General features: G+C 39.7%; 1 protein-coding gene across 12 annotated transcripts in view; it reads left to right on the top strand.

The window, feature by feature from the left end:
* The window catches only part of LOC126870248 (MICOS complex subunit Mic60), a 104865-nt gene that overhangs the window by 2831 nt on the left and 84819 nt on the right, over positions 1-17215 (top strand). For all 12 annotated transcript variants that reach the window (XR_007691248.1, XR_007691247.1, XR_007691246.1 and 9 more), the window contains 2 exons: positions 8-142; positions 5397-5625. Coding sequence is in view for 8 of the 12 variants with exons in the window: in XM_050627774.1 (XP_050483731.1) it covers positions 8-142; positions 5397-5625 (364 nt within the window). In the remaining 4 variants the exon portion in view is untranslated. The remainder of the gene's footprint in view (positions 1-7; positions 143-5396; positions 5626-17215) is intronic.

Raw genomic sequence — 17215 nt, 5'->3', positions numbered from 1 at the left:
GTTATAGACGGTCAACGAGAGTAAACTCAAGGCAGCATTAAAATCATCGGGCGATGTAGCGACTCAGGAAAGACTCGACGCCTTGGTATGCCTCGAGCTGGACAAGGAGAAGCAAGTTCTTCAGGACGAGTTTAACAAAAAGGTAAGAGAGTTACTTCCATTCTAACATCTCCGTATATATACATAGTTGAGCCTTATGTCCAAATGAAACACACGAGTGTATGTGCCTGTGGTATGGTATCACGGTCGCGTTAATTAGCCCATCACAAATCTGGAAGAAATAACGCAAAACTTTCCAACGAGACTGAAGAAAATATTAAATCATAGTATTATCACGCGTAATACCGTGCAGTTCAAATTTATATTCTCAGGCGTAGTCCATTTGAAAATTATGTGACCAATTTCCCGTGGGAAATTAACGAAACACGCGTGAAGGTAATGACGCCGTCGGCAATAACCCCCGCAAGATAACAATAAATTAATATGAAGAGGGTTTGAATCGGTAGCTGCCTCGTGAAAGTAAACGGTGGGTATACACGGTTTCATGATTATAACGAATAGAATATGACATTAGAAAAGGCGATGGCACATTCCGTCGCATACTTTGGTCGTTCTGTGCGATTGCATATGGAAAATGTTACGTATTTCTGTATACGTATACGGGCGTATATCTGTCTATTTGGCAAAGGATGATGAGTGGAAAAAGAGTTGGAGAGTTCATGTTGCCATCCTTCGGACTTTTTACCTATTTCCATTTGGCATGCCGCCAATATTTTGCTAGTGGTAGGCAATATTATCTCTTTAGACTAACCTTGCAGTATATCCGGTATACACGTGCCTAGTCACACCGAGATATTCTCGCTCAGAGGAATCACTATGACTTGCTATCGTTATAGTTGTCTTCGGAGTTCGCTTCGGAGTTCATTTCGAAGTTCGTTTCGGAGTTTGCCCTCGATTCCATTCGGGATACAAGTTAACGGATCTGACTGGGTCATAGAGAAAATTTAGGACGATAGTGCATCGATTGGACGTATGCTGACTACACGCTGACGTATATGGTTTAATTATTTTCATTGTACATATTTTACTCTCAATTGAAACATTTGTTGTTTAGGGGCTTGAAAATTCGTTTTTTTTTTTTAAATTTGTGTACTTAAAAGTATTTTGTATCATATTTTAAGGAAATAAATTCTAGTGCCATGTACCCGAATCCTGTAATTCTGAAAATATTAGAATTGTTTCAAAAGACATTATTATTTAATGAATCGTACATTTCTATGAATGTAATACGAATGTTTGAAAAAATTTGCAATATCTTAAAAATTTCATTTCATTTGATCGTACGTTTAATCTAAAAAGTAATTTAGCCACGCGAAACAGTTTAGTTGCAAATGAAATGTCCTTGGTCAGGATTTCTTTTATTGTAACGACGGCTTCTGTTGCGACTTGTAAAATCGAAAATATAAACCTTCCGAGAATTGAGAGACTCAAGTCGATTTGGAAGCTTTGAAAGTTGCTCGATCGATCGGAACACGATTTGTAATATCGATGAAATCATTTCTTCCTCGAACGACTTTGAAATCCTGCCAAGGACTTAATACACAGTCGAGAATCCGCTGTTTTCGGTCTTATTCGAAGATTTGGGAGATTGCAGAAAGAATATGTAAGTTAAGAAACTGGCAATTTAGATAGTCGTGAATAATTGTCAACGTGACCTCACAGAGGGATAGATAGGGTAGTCTGGACGACAGGAAGAGAGAATTTTTGAAATTGCTATAGAGTGGCGTGGACGAGTTGATCGCGATGAAAGAGTGGACCTACTAAATTGTTACTTGACATTTGCGCATAAAGTATTCCTTCTGTCCGTCCAGGAGAGCTTCGCGTTAACATTATACGCGTCTCTTCAAAGGCTTTCAATTTTCAGTAAACGAGGGGCTCAGAGTTGACGTACCTCATTTTCTTTAGCAACAAATCACCACGGTATGTGTTTTCATGCGAGAATTTTAGTATCGAGCGTTTAGCATCCACATCCTGTGTGGATGTGGAAAGGTGTTTTGTAATTCTCCTTTGTTTGCGCGTGTTCTAAACATCCATCCTTCATGAATTAAACATTCACGTAGGGCTTGAATTTTGACGTCAATGGTACCAAACAGAAAGCCTGATGATTATTTGACCTGAATATTGATCTGGACCATCGACATTCAGTCGTGACGTAATTCTGATTCCTGTGTTACAGCGATAAAAAGAACCTATAAGAATGCGACATTTTTCTAGTATCTACATATTTTCGCAATTTTTTAGTTGGTGAACTATTACCAATGGTTTTGAGGATAGTTTGTAAAATTTCTTTTCCAAAGTTCAACTTCCAAATTACATTAATGCGATAATCATGAAAAGAAGAGAGAGAAAAAAAGAGAAAGAGAAAAGAGAGAGAATGACTCAAAAACTGGTCTAATGATTCAATCTTTTAGATGTTCGAAATATTCAATTTCTCGAATATTATGTAAAAATTATTCCGACCATTCAATTCCCCAAAAGTCTCGATAAACACACCACATTTCATCGATTTTCTCTGGACGGAATTATCTTTCGAATTCGAGAAATTATTATTCAAATTACAACAGCAAATAGACAATGGATTACAAATTCACGAGTCGACAGTTTTCATTCTGTTCTTCTTGCTTTTCCTTCTCTTCTGAATAAACTCTATTTCTTTGCTTCCTTGGCGACTATACTGAACTATTTTTAATTCAACAACGATGCATACTGGATGCCGATATATCGTATCTGTCACACGCGCATTTCCATCCTCACGCACCGATATAAAAGAAGGCAGCGTATTTCTTACGTTGTTGCTGCGGCTTTTGAGCAATCTTTAAGGTAGATGGTGGCACAACGTAGATTAGGCCGTACATCCGGTTTTTCGTAAATGTATCGTCTTGAACAAGTGTTGCGCTAGCAACCTGGATGAAGGCATGAACATTGTTTTCGGTACGGGCGTGCGTAAATCGAACAACTGCCTGATCACACAGACAGATCGGACGACGCTTTCGATCTTTTTCCCCCTTTTGCCCCGTTCGAACGATATCGATCGGCGTGTGTGCCTTCTGCTCCCGTTATGGGCCATCCAGACTTTATGGACGCAGCGTGGAATAATTTAGAACCAGCCACAGGCATAGTCGAGAGAAAAATTCTCCGGTAACGCGATTTCAATTTGAACCCTCTCTGCTCTGCCTCTTTCCGGGTTGATTTATTTCGCAAATGAGAGTTGGATATATAGATCAACGTTGTTGAAATTAAGGTCAAAAATTGAGGTTAAACAGCGGGAGAATGGAGCGAGTGGACGCTTATCTGAAACTAAACTGGAAAATCGCGCTCAAATGCGCTATATTTTACTAACACATAATTAGATTGCAGATATTTATGAAAATTTAAGTGTTTGTGTACGCTGTTATATTTAAAAAAAGAGGAAAAGAAAAAGGAAGAAGGAGAAATTTCTTGCATACTATAGATATCGTAAATAGTATCTGCTTTACTTTACTTTGGACGTTTCGCATGTCATGTTCTTACGTTATGTTGAACCTTGGATAAAAGTATGTCTGTTTTTTTTCTTTTCTAAATATTATAAAACATATTTTGCTTTTGATATTTTACGTAAAACTTATTTTTCGAATGAAATTTCTTTTATAGTACTGTGAGAAAATATGGAGATCTTATTGAATGGATTTTATAATCAGTTCAGTACGTGAACAGTTGTAAAATATGGAATGTCCGACTCCACTTGGTTTAATACTACTTGATTCCTTTCCTAGCTTCGGTTGCGCTGTACGGCTGTTATTAATTTCATGAATCTTATTTTGTTACAGCAGATATTAGTTTTGGGCTTTGCTCGTGGATTTCAATAATTACCTACGAAATAACAGTTGAAATATTTGGGAATGTGATAAATCTATTTTACAGTACGTGCAATAAGTATTCGTAAATTGAATCAAGAATAAATAAGGAATATTCACGAGAATCTTATTCTCATTATTTATTTCAATGCGAAGTAAAATCAAAATTTGCTTCTTAACTAGATCAAATTTAACTTGTATTTTCTATAAAATTAAATATTTCGCTCCTGATATTTCGAAATTTTGCAACAAATCTAGAAAAATACGCGTTGAATCAATAAATTCAACGTGAAATTTCATCGAAGAAACATCATTGGAGTTTATTGACTTTCGACTTTCAACCATATTGTTGAAGCGTCTAAATTTCCCTACCACTTTCGCGGTAGATTTCGAAGAAAATTCATTTCGTAGATGGAGTATCGAAGCATGCCGAGAAACTTCTCTGCTTTTCCCACCGTCAGTTTAAAAGTTCCCGAGTGCAAGAATCGGCGTCCGTTGAATATTAAAATAATCGACTCGTGCATTCTCGTCGCCGAAATCGGGTGGCCATCGACATCGACACCGGTGGATCGCCCGCTAAACTGAAACTATCACTGCCGGATATCTTTTCAGGCGTTCCGTCGGTCGGAAATGGGTCGGAAATGGGTCGGAAATACGTATCAATCGTGAAAAACTCGATTCCGTGTTATTAAACCCGAACCTTCGAGTCGATTTCGTTTAAGCATCTCTCGAAGAAAAAATTGATCTGTGAATCGGTTCCGTCCAACTTTTATCTCTGGACTCAGAGCTGCAAGTTTCGAGGACAATGGGAAATTACTCAGATTCCAAGAGCAGTAAAACGCATTTTGCTTCGGACGTTTAGAGTCGGTTGTATTAAGTTCGATTTTTTTATGAGAAGATTATTCTGCGATGTTGCTTTGTACGAGTGTGAAATTATTCAGATATGCACGGTTTTTTCGATTCCATTTCACTGCGCAATTATCACAGCAGGTGGCCGTGGACCGGACAGTTTCTCATCTTTCGAAATAGATTAGAAAACGATGCAGCGGATTTGTTCGATCCCGATATGTGGTATCGGTTTTTTTTAACTTGTGCCCTTTTCAAATTTCTTTCTGGTTGACGCGGGCGGTCGGTCGTCCGTTTAACTTAATTTTCACGGTGCAACATGTGGGAAACACTGCCGGAGTGTCAAGAATCATATTTTTCACTTTTTCGCTGCCCGCCGCCCCCCGCCCCGTCTTCTCGTTTTTCCTTTTTCACGCATTTTTATTTTTATTTTATTTCATTTTATTCTTATTTCACCTGTACGTGGGACGTTTCGCTTCGACTGAAAACGCGCTCGATGGCCCATTGTATTCGCTGGAGACTCGTTCTATCCATTTTAGTTTGATAAATGTCTAAATAAATGGACTACTAAATTGATACGGATTGTTCAATAAGAAACGAAAATCGTCGGAGACAGATCGAAGAATGATTAATCTTTTTATGCCGTGGTGATCATAGTTGCTGGAAGAGCAGAAAAGATTCGAGGACGAGATACGACGGCAGCTGAAACTGCAAGGGCAGGTGCACACCGATCACATTCAGGACGCACTTGCGATAAAGGAACAGGAAGCGGATAGGAAGTTGAAACGTGCACTCAGCGAGCAAACTGAGAAAGATTCGTTAAAGTATAAGTCACAGCTTGCTGCAATCGTCGGAAGGTTACGTGGTTTGGAAGCTGCGCTGAAAGGTGAGTGCCTCTTTGAACTTAATTTGGAGAATATAGACAATTATACACGTACATGTGTTTATATTAAACGTGCTACGTTCCCTATATGTATGATTATGATGTATAATTTATTTATTATTATATTATATGTACAATTTATATTGTGGTCACAGGCATTTTGCTCTACAAGATAAATATGTATGTACTTGTACAGTTTATAAGATGTAGGAGTTATGACTGAAGCTATCTTGTGACCAACATAAAGATATTGTCACAACACTTGAAGAAATAGGAAGTTTAGCAAACTGAAAAACATAAAGTTAAATTTTTTGGGGGGCACATGCGGAAATTTTTCTAGTGGAATTTTAATTAGATGTAGGGTGTTGAAATGTTCAACTTACCAAGGAGGAACATTTATGATAAGTATCAATATGCAGAACTGTATTAAAACTGTAAAATTAGATTTTTCACAGGAGAAAATGAAAATTTTCGATAAGCTGGTTTTTATTCCACGAGGTAATAATTTCCCAATCGAATTCACACCTTAATAAGGTTCGCGTACTTGCAAAATTCCCAACTTTCCTTTAAACTTGGCGTGGACTTTTAGTTTGCATATTCCTGAGAATTAATCTAACCTTCCGCTATATTCATACATAAATGTGAGATTGTTTAAAAAGGAGGAAAATATTCATTAAGATTGTATATTTCTATAAGATTCAAGGGTTGTAAGACATGCAAGATGCTTATGATTCAGATGATTCATCATTCAAAGACGTTTTTCATAATATTTTCTAATAGTAATTATGGTTATTATTATGGTTATTATTAGTAATAACTAATAATTGCTATTAGTAATACAGTAATATTAAGTAACTGTTCGATGCGTATGAAATGTTGTTTATTTGGATTTTGAATTTGACTTTGACGGGCTAATCATCAACTAATTATTATATTAAGGAAGATGAAGTTTCTTCTGTATACCATCTGTATTCAATCGGGGCCTTTCCTTTGGGATTTTTTTACTTTTATATATGTCGGGTTTACATTAGAATTAGGGTTAGGGGCGTGAAACGAATCTTCGTTTGGATTACACGTTGTCGTTATGCAATAGAGAAGACATTGACTAGTGCAAGTACGATTATCATAGAACCGGACAAGTAACCGTGGTAATTAGATACTCGAGAAACTAATGACAATGATCCTAGATTCAATAACGAATCCGCGGTCGACGGGATGATAGATGAACGTGCTCACAAAATCTAAGTCGGGCGCGTAATATTCACTGGTTACTCTTTTCGTCGATGAGATCGCGAGAGAGAATGAATTTCCCGTCCCGATGATGCCACAGAGGAAAACTATAATGGGGTGTGTCTAAGGACACGAGATCATCGGATTCGTCGAGAAAAGCCTTCCTTCAGAAAGTAAGGGAAATTGGCGTTGCTGCTAATTGGTTAATTTCTATGTTGGTGGTTGAAGAAGAATGCTAACCGCCCTTGAGAGAAAATTGCCAGCGGGAAGAAAAACAGATTTCCTGTATCTTCCCGTAGTAGATGGTAGATTTAGGGACTTTTAGGATAAAGACTGTTTGTCCTTCTGAAGGACCTTAGTTAACAAAATCCTAAGATTTATAGCGGGTTCTTAGGCTAGCTGGAAATATACTGTGAAGATGTATCGACATCTGGCAATCATCTTGTCCGAAGAATGGGGTCTTTGTATAGTAAGCCACGGGACAGAAACCGTTGGAGGGTTTACTGTCGCGTGCCGCTACAACTATTTCTTTTTAATGAGAGCTATACAGTTACTCTGTGGCGGCACTTAACAGCAAATACAGCCACTCGACACTAACTAGTGTCGGATAACGGCAGCGCAATGATTAGCACCTTAGGTTACGAACGTTCGGAACCCGGGTTCGAATCCCGGCGACCAGAGTCCGATTTTTCTTCCACGCATCTAAATCAGAAGAAAAAGCAGCAGTACCCCAGCAGCGACATCTACAGCCAGCGCTACAATTATCACGGACAACACTTACACCTCAACTCTATACCTCTATTAGGTAAAAACGTTCATCCCGTGACCGCGGCTACGTTCAGAGACTAGTTGTCACTTCCAGCCGAAGCTCACTATCACAAATCTCGGACAATTATAATCGGGTTAAGTCATAAAGACTAAAGTATTGGGGATTTTCCGAAGAATTCCAAAGAAAGGCCCCGGTGTTCTTTCATTTCCGATATATATATGTGCCAGAATAAAGTACATAAACGTTAACTAAATTAAATTACCTGGGGAAGCAGTTTCTGGGAAATCTGTTTTACTTATTGCCGCTGTAACTTTCTCAGGTCAGGAAGGAACAGAGCATGGAAATGTTGCCGCGGCATCTACGTGACTGAACTGAAAAGGATCGCTCTGTTACGAATAATATTCCGGTATCGTAATTCGTAGATCCTGCTCCGTATTGGAAATACGAAGTAATATCTTCCCATTCCATATCGGGAGGGACTTTTCGTCTTCACCGTTTAAAATCGTCCGCTTGCGCCTTGCGCTATGTAATTCCTCGAAAGGCTAAGCCTTCTAGATATTAGATTTCTAGACATTAGGTAGGGATAGAATTAATAGGTATATTTTTTTACAAGGAATGTCTGCGATTTGTCGTGTAACCTGATATGGGACTAAAATGATTCCAAACGAGTCGTTATACCGACTGACAATAAATCCTCGGTACTATGCCACGCCGGCATAATGCCAATGTTTTCGGGCCAGTTTCGGTGCGGAGTGAGCGCTCCATAGTTCCCTGGACAGTTCGAAAACGATAAACAGACGGTGGCAGACCTGGACGCGGAGAGATGGATTTTACAACCCTCGTCCAATCACCTAACTAACGCACCGCAATTAACGTGTCGCAATTATAATTGGCACTGTTCTACTCTATTCTTCTCTTCTCTTCTCTTCTGTTTTGCTGCAAGCTGTTATTTAAGAGTTACCGCGCATTCGTCGTGTTTAAGAGTCGCTTGAAAATCGATCGAATGCCTTTTTTCCCCGCACGATTTTGATAGATTTGGAAATTTGAATTTCTGCATTCTTGTATTCTCTATACATCTCGATTCCTTGCCTCGGAGTTGCTGGTGTTACTTGTACTATATTTTTCTTATTCCTATAAACGCATATGGCACGAGCAAAATAAATATTCTTATTAAAAAGAAATATATATCATATAGTGTAAGCGAATTTCGGTGGAATATAATCTATTATCGATATAGACGGATCCCGATTTGTCCGAGACGCCGCGTTTATTCAAGGATGAATGGGGTGGATAGGAAACGCGTAAAAGTGTCGGTTCCGTTCGCCTGTTTTCGACCTCGTCGAACATTTCACAAAGAATACTGCAATATACTGGGCATCTCGTCGTCGCAGAACGTTGCAGCCTGCTACGCTATAGCACCGTGACATAGTGTTGACACGCTTCTTTTTCCCGCAGCCGAGGGGTCGTGACGAAGGCCAGCCAGGCAGCCGTGCCAGGCGTTGCAAATTTACATTTTCTTACGATATTTAATAATAAATAATAATAAAAGAGGTAAACAGAGCTTGAAATATGAAATATGAATCAGAGAGCGACAGACAGCATCGTAACGTGAATAGTAAAAGAAATGGAAACGAGGATTTCGTAACTCGTTAAAGCTATTTCCTTCAGTCGCACAACAGGATCAGGAGCAGCTTTCTTTCTATGGAGAATCCAAAGCACGTGATTTTAAGTTTCCACTTCCTTCTCTTTGTGTTCGGTTCAATTCTATTTCGTATACAGGGTGGGGCAAGTGCGAAGGGATGATTTAAAGAGCGTGTAGAGAAGGCTGCTGGTGTATACGGTAAAGATTAATCGAGGCGGGTCCCGGATTTGAACTGTTTGAAGGAGCCGCAAACCAATCGAGTCTCTTCTTTTGTTCCGTGAGAGGAGAGATAAACTGTCACCGTGGAACGGATGATTCACTCTGACGCGAAGATAAATCGCTCGAGACAACTTTTTTGAGTAGAAGGAAAATGACAAAGGAGCACATTTATTATTATAGAAATTATATTTATTATTATAAAGGTTGTATCGCTTTGTCTAAAAATTACTCTCGTTATCTACGTATTACAGATCTAGCGGTAAATCATCGCTATTTTCAGATTCGATCAGGCGTAGAAAACTGTCGTAAAAAAATGAAACATTGGATGCGCATCTTCTTCTTTAATAATATGTATCGTGTAGCAATTATGGAACGAATTTTAAGAGGGAACGGAACAAATTGTTAAAAATTTTTTAAATTCTACGAATTCTAAAGTAAAATGATTCAATATTATTATCCAATCTCAGAATGCAAAACAGGTGATATCGACGTCTCGCTCACCTCGCTGATTTCACTAATTTTTTAAGTAATTTTGTCGGGGGCATGATTCTGTGCAAACCTAACCCCCATCCCTGGGCCTTTCCAGTTTTCCAGATATTCGCAAAAATCTGTCGATACCGCTAAATTTTGCCTACAAGTGTGCGTCCGTGACAACGTACGCGATAATATTGTAAAAAGTAACGTGCGCACTTTCCACAAAACTAAGATTCGATTATATGTGTGATGATAGTGGCACGTTTCGAGACCGTAGTAAAATTATACAGGGTGGTTGGTAACTGGTGGTACAAGCGGAAAGGGGGTGATTCTACGCGAAAAAAGAAGTCGAAAATATAGAATAAAAATTTTTTTTTAATTTTTCCATCGAGACAACGATCTACAGTGAGATCCGTTATAACGAGACGTGATAAAGTGCACGCGTACCGAGCGAAAATTCAAAGTCGTTTTTTTCGAAAACAAAGTTTCAAACGAAAAATTTTTATTCTATATTTTCGACTTCTTTTTTCGCGTAGAATCACCCCCTTTCCGCTTGTACCACCAGTTACCAACCACCCTGTATATCTGAATGTCGGTCGAACGAGCAGCGGTTGTTTTCGATACACGGTCGTTTACGCGCTCAATGAATTTGCTCATTTGCGTTTGCCCCGAAAGAGAGCGACGCGCGTTCATATCGACGGGAAATCGATTCGGTCGGCTCGGAATCCGTCCTTTTGCCGTTTTTGTCGTTTTTGTCGCTCTTGTCGCTTTTGTTGCATCGTTGGTCGGTCGCTTCGTTGAGAGCGAAACAAGGTCACGCGTTTAGGAATAGAGGGGTGGGAATGGGGGGGGGGTGTAAAATGGGAACAGAGGATGAAATATAGAAGCGAGCAGTTCAAAAATTGTTAGAACAAAATATTGGAACACTAAAGAAAAGAAGGGGATAAAGGGACGGATCGTAGATGAAGGATTGGACGAATGAAAATGAGAGTTTAACGATAACGATTTGAAAAGGTAAATCATTAAAGGTTAATGTTGTGTTGTGTTGATACGATGTTTTATTTGCAGCGTCTTTCTCTTTAGAGTCAATTTACGTTATTGGATTTACATTTTTTAATATTATATTTTAATTACGAAGCAGTGTATCAAGGAGTTTCGCTTGATATATTTTTCGCCGTTATGTTTTCTGTTAACCCATTCACTGCCACGCAAATTTTATTGCTTGCAGATATAGTACTAGAATGGCATTTGCAGTAATTTGAAAATGGAAAGAAAAAATATCTATCGATCTCGCAGCTGTCAGTTAAGTGAATGTGTTAATTGCTTCTTGCAATTTTATGAAATTTGAAGAAATTCGTGTGTATTTTCGACCAATCGCGGGGAGACGCAATCGCGAGGAGAGATGTCAACGGGAATCGTAAATTCCCGTTACGATTATAGTAATCGACACCACGAGTTGATCGATCCCCTGATTTCGGTTAAGATAATAGGAGTGATTCAGTTAGTATAACACTGTGATTCACAGAATTATAAGTTATATATTTCCAACACTTAAGTTACACTGTTGAGTAGGTATAAATCGTAGATAACAACTTGTCGCACGAATATAAGATAGATATGCACAATAGAGCAAGGCTCTAGTTGAATTTAGTATGTTAGTGGACGTAGCACTAGAGGATACTTAATAGAGGAAGTGAATGTTCGGTGATCCCGAGAACTGACTTAGATAGTTGATGTGAGTTATACTCCTCTAGCGTTGTGCTTAGACTTAGACGTTAGGCGTTAGATTTTTTCTACTTAGTTGTTGACTTTTCTAGCGATGTAGAAGAAGTAAGTTTGAGTGACGATGCTGTGTTGGAGGAAAGCTAGCGATGGGTGTGTCTAGCGCACGGGACCATCGGATTTGTTCATGACATTTTTGGTCAGGAAAGTGAGGGCAGTATACATTGCTTCTGATTGGATAAACGAAGGTTGGTGGACTAGGAAGGGTCTTAGCCGCCCTCGATAGAAAGTTGCTAGTAGGAAGCATCGTACGTGAGAAAAACTAACTTTCCCTTGTGAAGCCGTAGTCAGTTCGCTGTTGAGTACCGAAGCGTGCAGACGTGTGTCTAGTGCTCTGTGAAGTTCGTAAAACAACACGTGTCGCCCAACCGTCGAAAATGAACACAGCCAAGTGTTTCCTATCCTTTAGAGAAAAAAATCCCACGCTCCTAACCTCTACCCGAATTACTAGCCTCATAGCCTCACGACTAGTTATTCATTTTGAATTAACTAGCTCGATGATGGCCCATGAATCACGACCAGGCTCTCCTGAGCAAATTCATAACTGCTCCGCGCTACCTCCTCCGTGGCAAAAGTGCAACAGATCCCTCCGTACCAATGACGCCAAAAATTTTAAGAAGCGAAAGATAGAAACACCAAAAACAAACGACACCCAAAGAAATTCCCCTCCCCCACCAATATTTGTTGATGATGTCATTGACATACAAACGATGATCAAGTCCATAAAGAGAGATATCTCCAAAGAAGAATACAACCTTAAAATCAACAACAACAAAGTAAAAATTCTACCGACAAACCCTGATGCATACAGAAGACTCACCAAACTACTTAAGACCTTAAACGCCAACTTTCACACTTACCAGCTCAAACAAGAAAGATCTTTTCGAGTGGTTCTACGCAACATCCACCACTCAGCGGACATAGATGAACTCAAATTCGAACTCTTAAAACTCGGCCACGAAGTCGTCAACGTTAGTAACATAAGGCATAGAGTCTCGAAAAACCCGTTATCCTTATTTTTTATCGACATAAAGCAAAAACCCAACAATAAGGAAATTTACAACATCAGTCGCCTAATGAACGCAATAATAAAATTCGAACCACCGCTTGTTAAAAAAGAGATAGTGCAATGTAAAAGGTGCCAAAGGTACGGTCACACGCAAAAATACTGCAACCATACCTTCCGCTGCGTTAAATGTGCAGGTACACACCCCACTGACCAGTGCAGTAAATCACCGGAAACCTCAGCGAAGTGCATCCACTGTTAAGGAGACCATCCTGCTAACTACAAAGATTGCTCAGCCTACAAAACCCTATACATAAAGAAGTATCCTAAACTCAAAGCCAAAGAGACAACCAACCAAATACCCAGTTCTCCTAAATTCACCACTACTTCAACCTCTTATGCCCAAGCAGTACAAGGAATCCAAAATAATCCGAATAGCCACAGGGACCGTTCTTAAAATAGTATCCCCAATCCATAAAACACAGACAACTTCTCTAGACTCGAAAAATTAATCGAAAAACAACCAGAACAAATAAATAACTTACTATCTTTATTAACACTCATCATGGATAAATTAATACGCCCCGACGCAAAATGAAACCAAGACGCATAGCTCTTTGGAATGCCAACGGTCTAGCTCAACACAAATTTAAGCTAGAACTCTTCCTAAAACAGCTGCAAATCGACGTAATGCTCGTATCGGAAACCCACTTCACCGACAAAAACTATCTGAAAATAAATGGTTATAAATTCTACCATATCCAACATCCCAGCGGGAAGGCCCACGGCGGCACCTGAATCGTAATTAAATCCAGCATTAAGCACTACGAACTTCCATCATGCCAGAAAGACTACCTCCAAGCAACAAACGTAGCAATAGAAGACTGCCATCACCACTTCAGCAGTATACTGCCCTCCCAGACACTCCATCGCCAAAGAAGACTTTGATAACTTCCTTGACACCCTGGGCAGTAGATTCAAAGCTGGAGGAGACTATAACGCCAAAAATACCCAATGGGGCAGCAGACTGGCAAGTCACAGTAAGAGGCAAAAATCTCTTAAACAGCATAATAACCAACAACCTCAACTACATCACCACATACGAACCCACATACTGGCCCACTGACACTAACAAAATACCTGACCTTCTTGACTTCTTCGTAACTAAAAATATCCCGCCAAGATACGTACAAATCAACTCCTCGGCTGATCTCTCTTCCCAGTAATAGCAACAGTCAGTTCAACAATTATCGAGAATACACCTAATGGCTCCATTCACAACCAACACACCAACTGGCAGCTCTTTAAAGAAGTCTTTACACACTCAACTTCAGCCTTAACTTCACTAAAAACTAAGGAAGAAATCGAAGCAGCCACGGAATACTTAAACACGAGCATAATAAACGCCATCCGCCTCTCCACACCGACAAAGACGTCCATCAGCAAACAAGAATATCCCCAATACATACTAAAAAAAATAGCAGAAAAACGTAGACTAAGAAGAGTATGGCAGACCCATAGAACACCGGATGACAAACGCAAACTAAACAACGCAACTAGAAAGCTATCCAAAACCATAAAAAATTACAAAAATGACTGTTTTCATAAATATTTCGCCAATTTGTCCCCCACAGCTGACTCCAACTACTCACTATGAAAGGCCTCCAGGAAACTCGCCCCCCCCAAATAATCCCTCCAGTCCGCCGTCTGCAAGGTGGATGGGCGCGTAGCCCTATAGAAAAAGCCAACCTGTTTGCTAAATACTTGTTTAAAGTATTCAAACCCCATTCCTCCAAAGCTGCCGCGGACGTTACTGAATACCTGCACTCTCCCTTCCAAATGTCCCCTCCTATTGAACCCTTCACTTCTGCAGGGATTATGGAATCAATCAGTCGCCTAAATCCCAAGAAAGCAGCAGGGTACGACCTAATAGGCAATAAAGCAATCAAGGAACTTCCCATAAAAGGGATTGCACTCATCACATCGATTTTTAACGCTATTCTTCGCCTTGAATACTTTTCTAAGGCCTGGAAAATCTCACCGATTACCCTCATCCCTAAACCCGGAAAACCGATATACGAAACTAGCTCCTATCGTCCAATCAGTCTTTTACCTACCCTGTCTAAACTATTCGAGAAGATGCTAACGAATTGACTCCTTCCACTCCTAGAGGATTTGAAAACACTCCCAGATCACCAATTCGGCTTTCGGAAACAGCATTCAACAGTAGAGCAAATCCATCGCATAACTCACATGATCAGCCAAACCCTTGAAAAGAAAAATATTGTTGAGCGGTATTCCTAGACATCCAACAGACATTCGACAAAGTATGGCATGAAGGGCTACTATACAAACTTAAAAAGATCCTACCACACCCCTACTACTCCATCCTAAAGTCCTACCTAACCAATAGACAATTCATGGTTAAATGCTTAGACCCCACTTCCACAACATTCCCAATAGAATCTGGCATACCCCAAGGTAGTGTCCTCGGACCCCTGCTGTTGTCCATCTACACTACCGACTTACCTATATCAAACGAGATAACAATAGCAACATTTGCTGACGACACAACGCTATTAGCTTCCCACGCAGACCCGGTAATTGCCTCATCCACTCTCCAGCGATGTCTCGAATCTATGGAAAAGTGGTTTCATAAATGGGACTTCAAAATTAACGAAAAAAATCCTTACATGTAACCTTCACGCTCCGAAAACAAACCTGCCCCCAGGTCACCATCAACAATACAACAATTCTTAGCAAGGACTCAGTCAGATACCTGGGCATGGCCCTGGACAGGAGACTAACATGGAAAAAAACACATCTCAGATAAAACGAAGCAACTAAAGGACAAACTAAAAAAATTCTATTTGCTCACGGGCCGACGCTCCAAACTAAACATACAGAATAAAATTACCGTCTACAAGACCGTAATAAAACCTGTCTGGACCTACGGAATCCAACTATGAGGAACAGCAAGTAACTTCAACATTGAAATACTTCGACGCTTCCAATCGAAAACGCTAAGATCCTTAATTGATGCACCTTGGAATGTTACCAACGAAACAATACATCGCGACCTCAAGATACCCACAGTCAAGAAGGAAATAGCAAAATATAGCGACAGATATAGCAAAAGAGTCAACAAACACCGAAACCCGCTAATCACTGGACTACTTGATACGTCGGACCAGATCCGCAGGCTGAAGAGACACTACCCGCTAGACCTAAACAATAGATTCAATTAGTTATTTAAATTAAGTAATATTTACTTATTTATAATACGTACTTACAAATTATACTTATCTATAATAAGTATTAACTTATTATAAATAATTAGCCATGTTACTGCGCCACGTCAGAAAAATTACTGAAAATTCTCAGCGCGAGAATTGATTGTAATTTTAATAAATATTAAAAAAAAAGCCGTAGTAGACAATAATCTTTAGAAATGATTCGGAAAAAAGATATTTGTTGGGTCTGAAGGACCTTAGCTAGCAAATTACTGGGATTTATGATGGGTCCTTAAGACTATTGAGGGTACGCAGCAAGGATGAGCGGACATCTGGTTCCCGTCTGGCCCGCGGTATATGGCGTGATCTAGGCAGAGGGTCGCCCGTCGTAACATCGTGCATTTAAGCATAACGCTGCTATATCTATATGAAACCTTCTTGCGGCTGAAATTTGTTTAGGGAGCCTTCACCCGCATAAAACGTCTGTTACTCTGCTATACATATTTTTTGTATCTTGATATAATTGATATAATTGATGTACGCTGATATTATGGATTATAAATTTCACCGCGAGGTTTTCAATCGGGGGTTAGAAAGTGAAGAATATGATGAGAAACATGTAACCGAGAAGGCAAAGAACGCGTAAGGAGAGAGCAAAAATACAAACACAAAGTTTGAAAAGAACAAAGAGAACAAAAAGGAGAGAAAAAAGGGCGAACAAGAATGCACCAAGAATGTAGACGGTGGTGGTGGTGAGGGTAATAAAGAGGAGAGATGTCACATAAAGAAAAAGAGTGGACGAATTATAATAGTGAAAAGTGATGTGAAAAGCAGGATACAAAGGAATCATAGACAGACAGAGAGAGAAGAAATGCGAAATGGAACGGATACAGAGGATCCTGAAGCTGCAACGCAACGTACGGACAAAAGAAAGGAGATAGGGGACACGAAACGGTATAAAGCACGATGGAAACTGGATGGGTGGAGGACACGGAACAGACGAAAATAACTTGACAAACAGGGGTAGTAGAAACGAGAGTAACAAAAGAATAACGTCTGAAAGAAGGATGGAACGATCCGGCTAAATGGGAAGACGGATAGGCGGATGAAACGTGAAATAGGGGCGAATACGAAAGAATCAAGACTCGTGATAGGAAAAGAAGAAATGCTATGGCTAAGAAGAAGGAAAGGAAAGGTATTACTACTAGAAAGCAAACGCCTATGGTGAAAATGTGATA

This window comes from Bombus huntii, chromosome 10, assembly GCF_024542735.1.
Source record: "Bombus huntii isolate Logan2020A chromosome 10, iyBomHunt1.1, whole genome shotgun sequence".
Taxonomy (NCBI): domain Eukaryota; kingdom Metazoa; phylum Arthropoda; class Insecta; order Hymenoptera; family Apidae; genus Bombus; species Bombus huntii.
The sequence above is the reverse complement of the archived record's forward strand: the minus strand, read 5'-3'. Positions and strand labels throughout refer to the sequence as shown.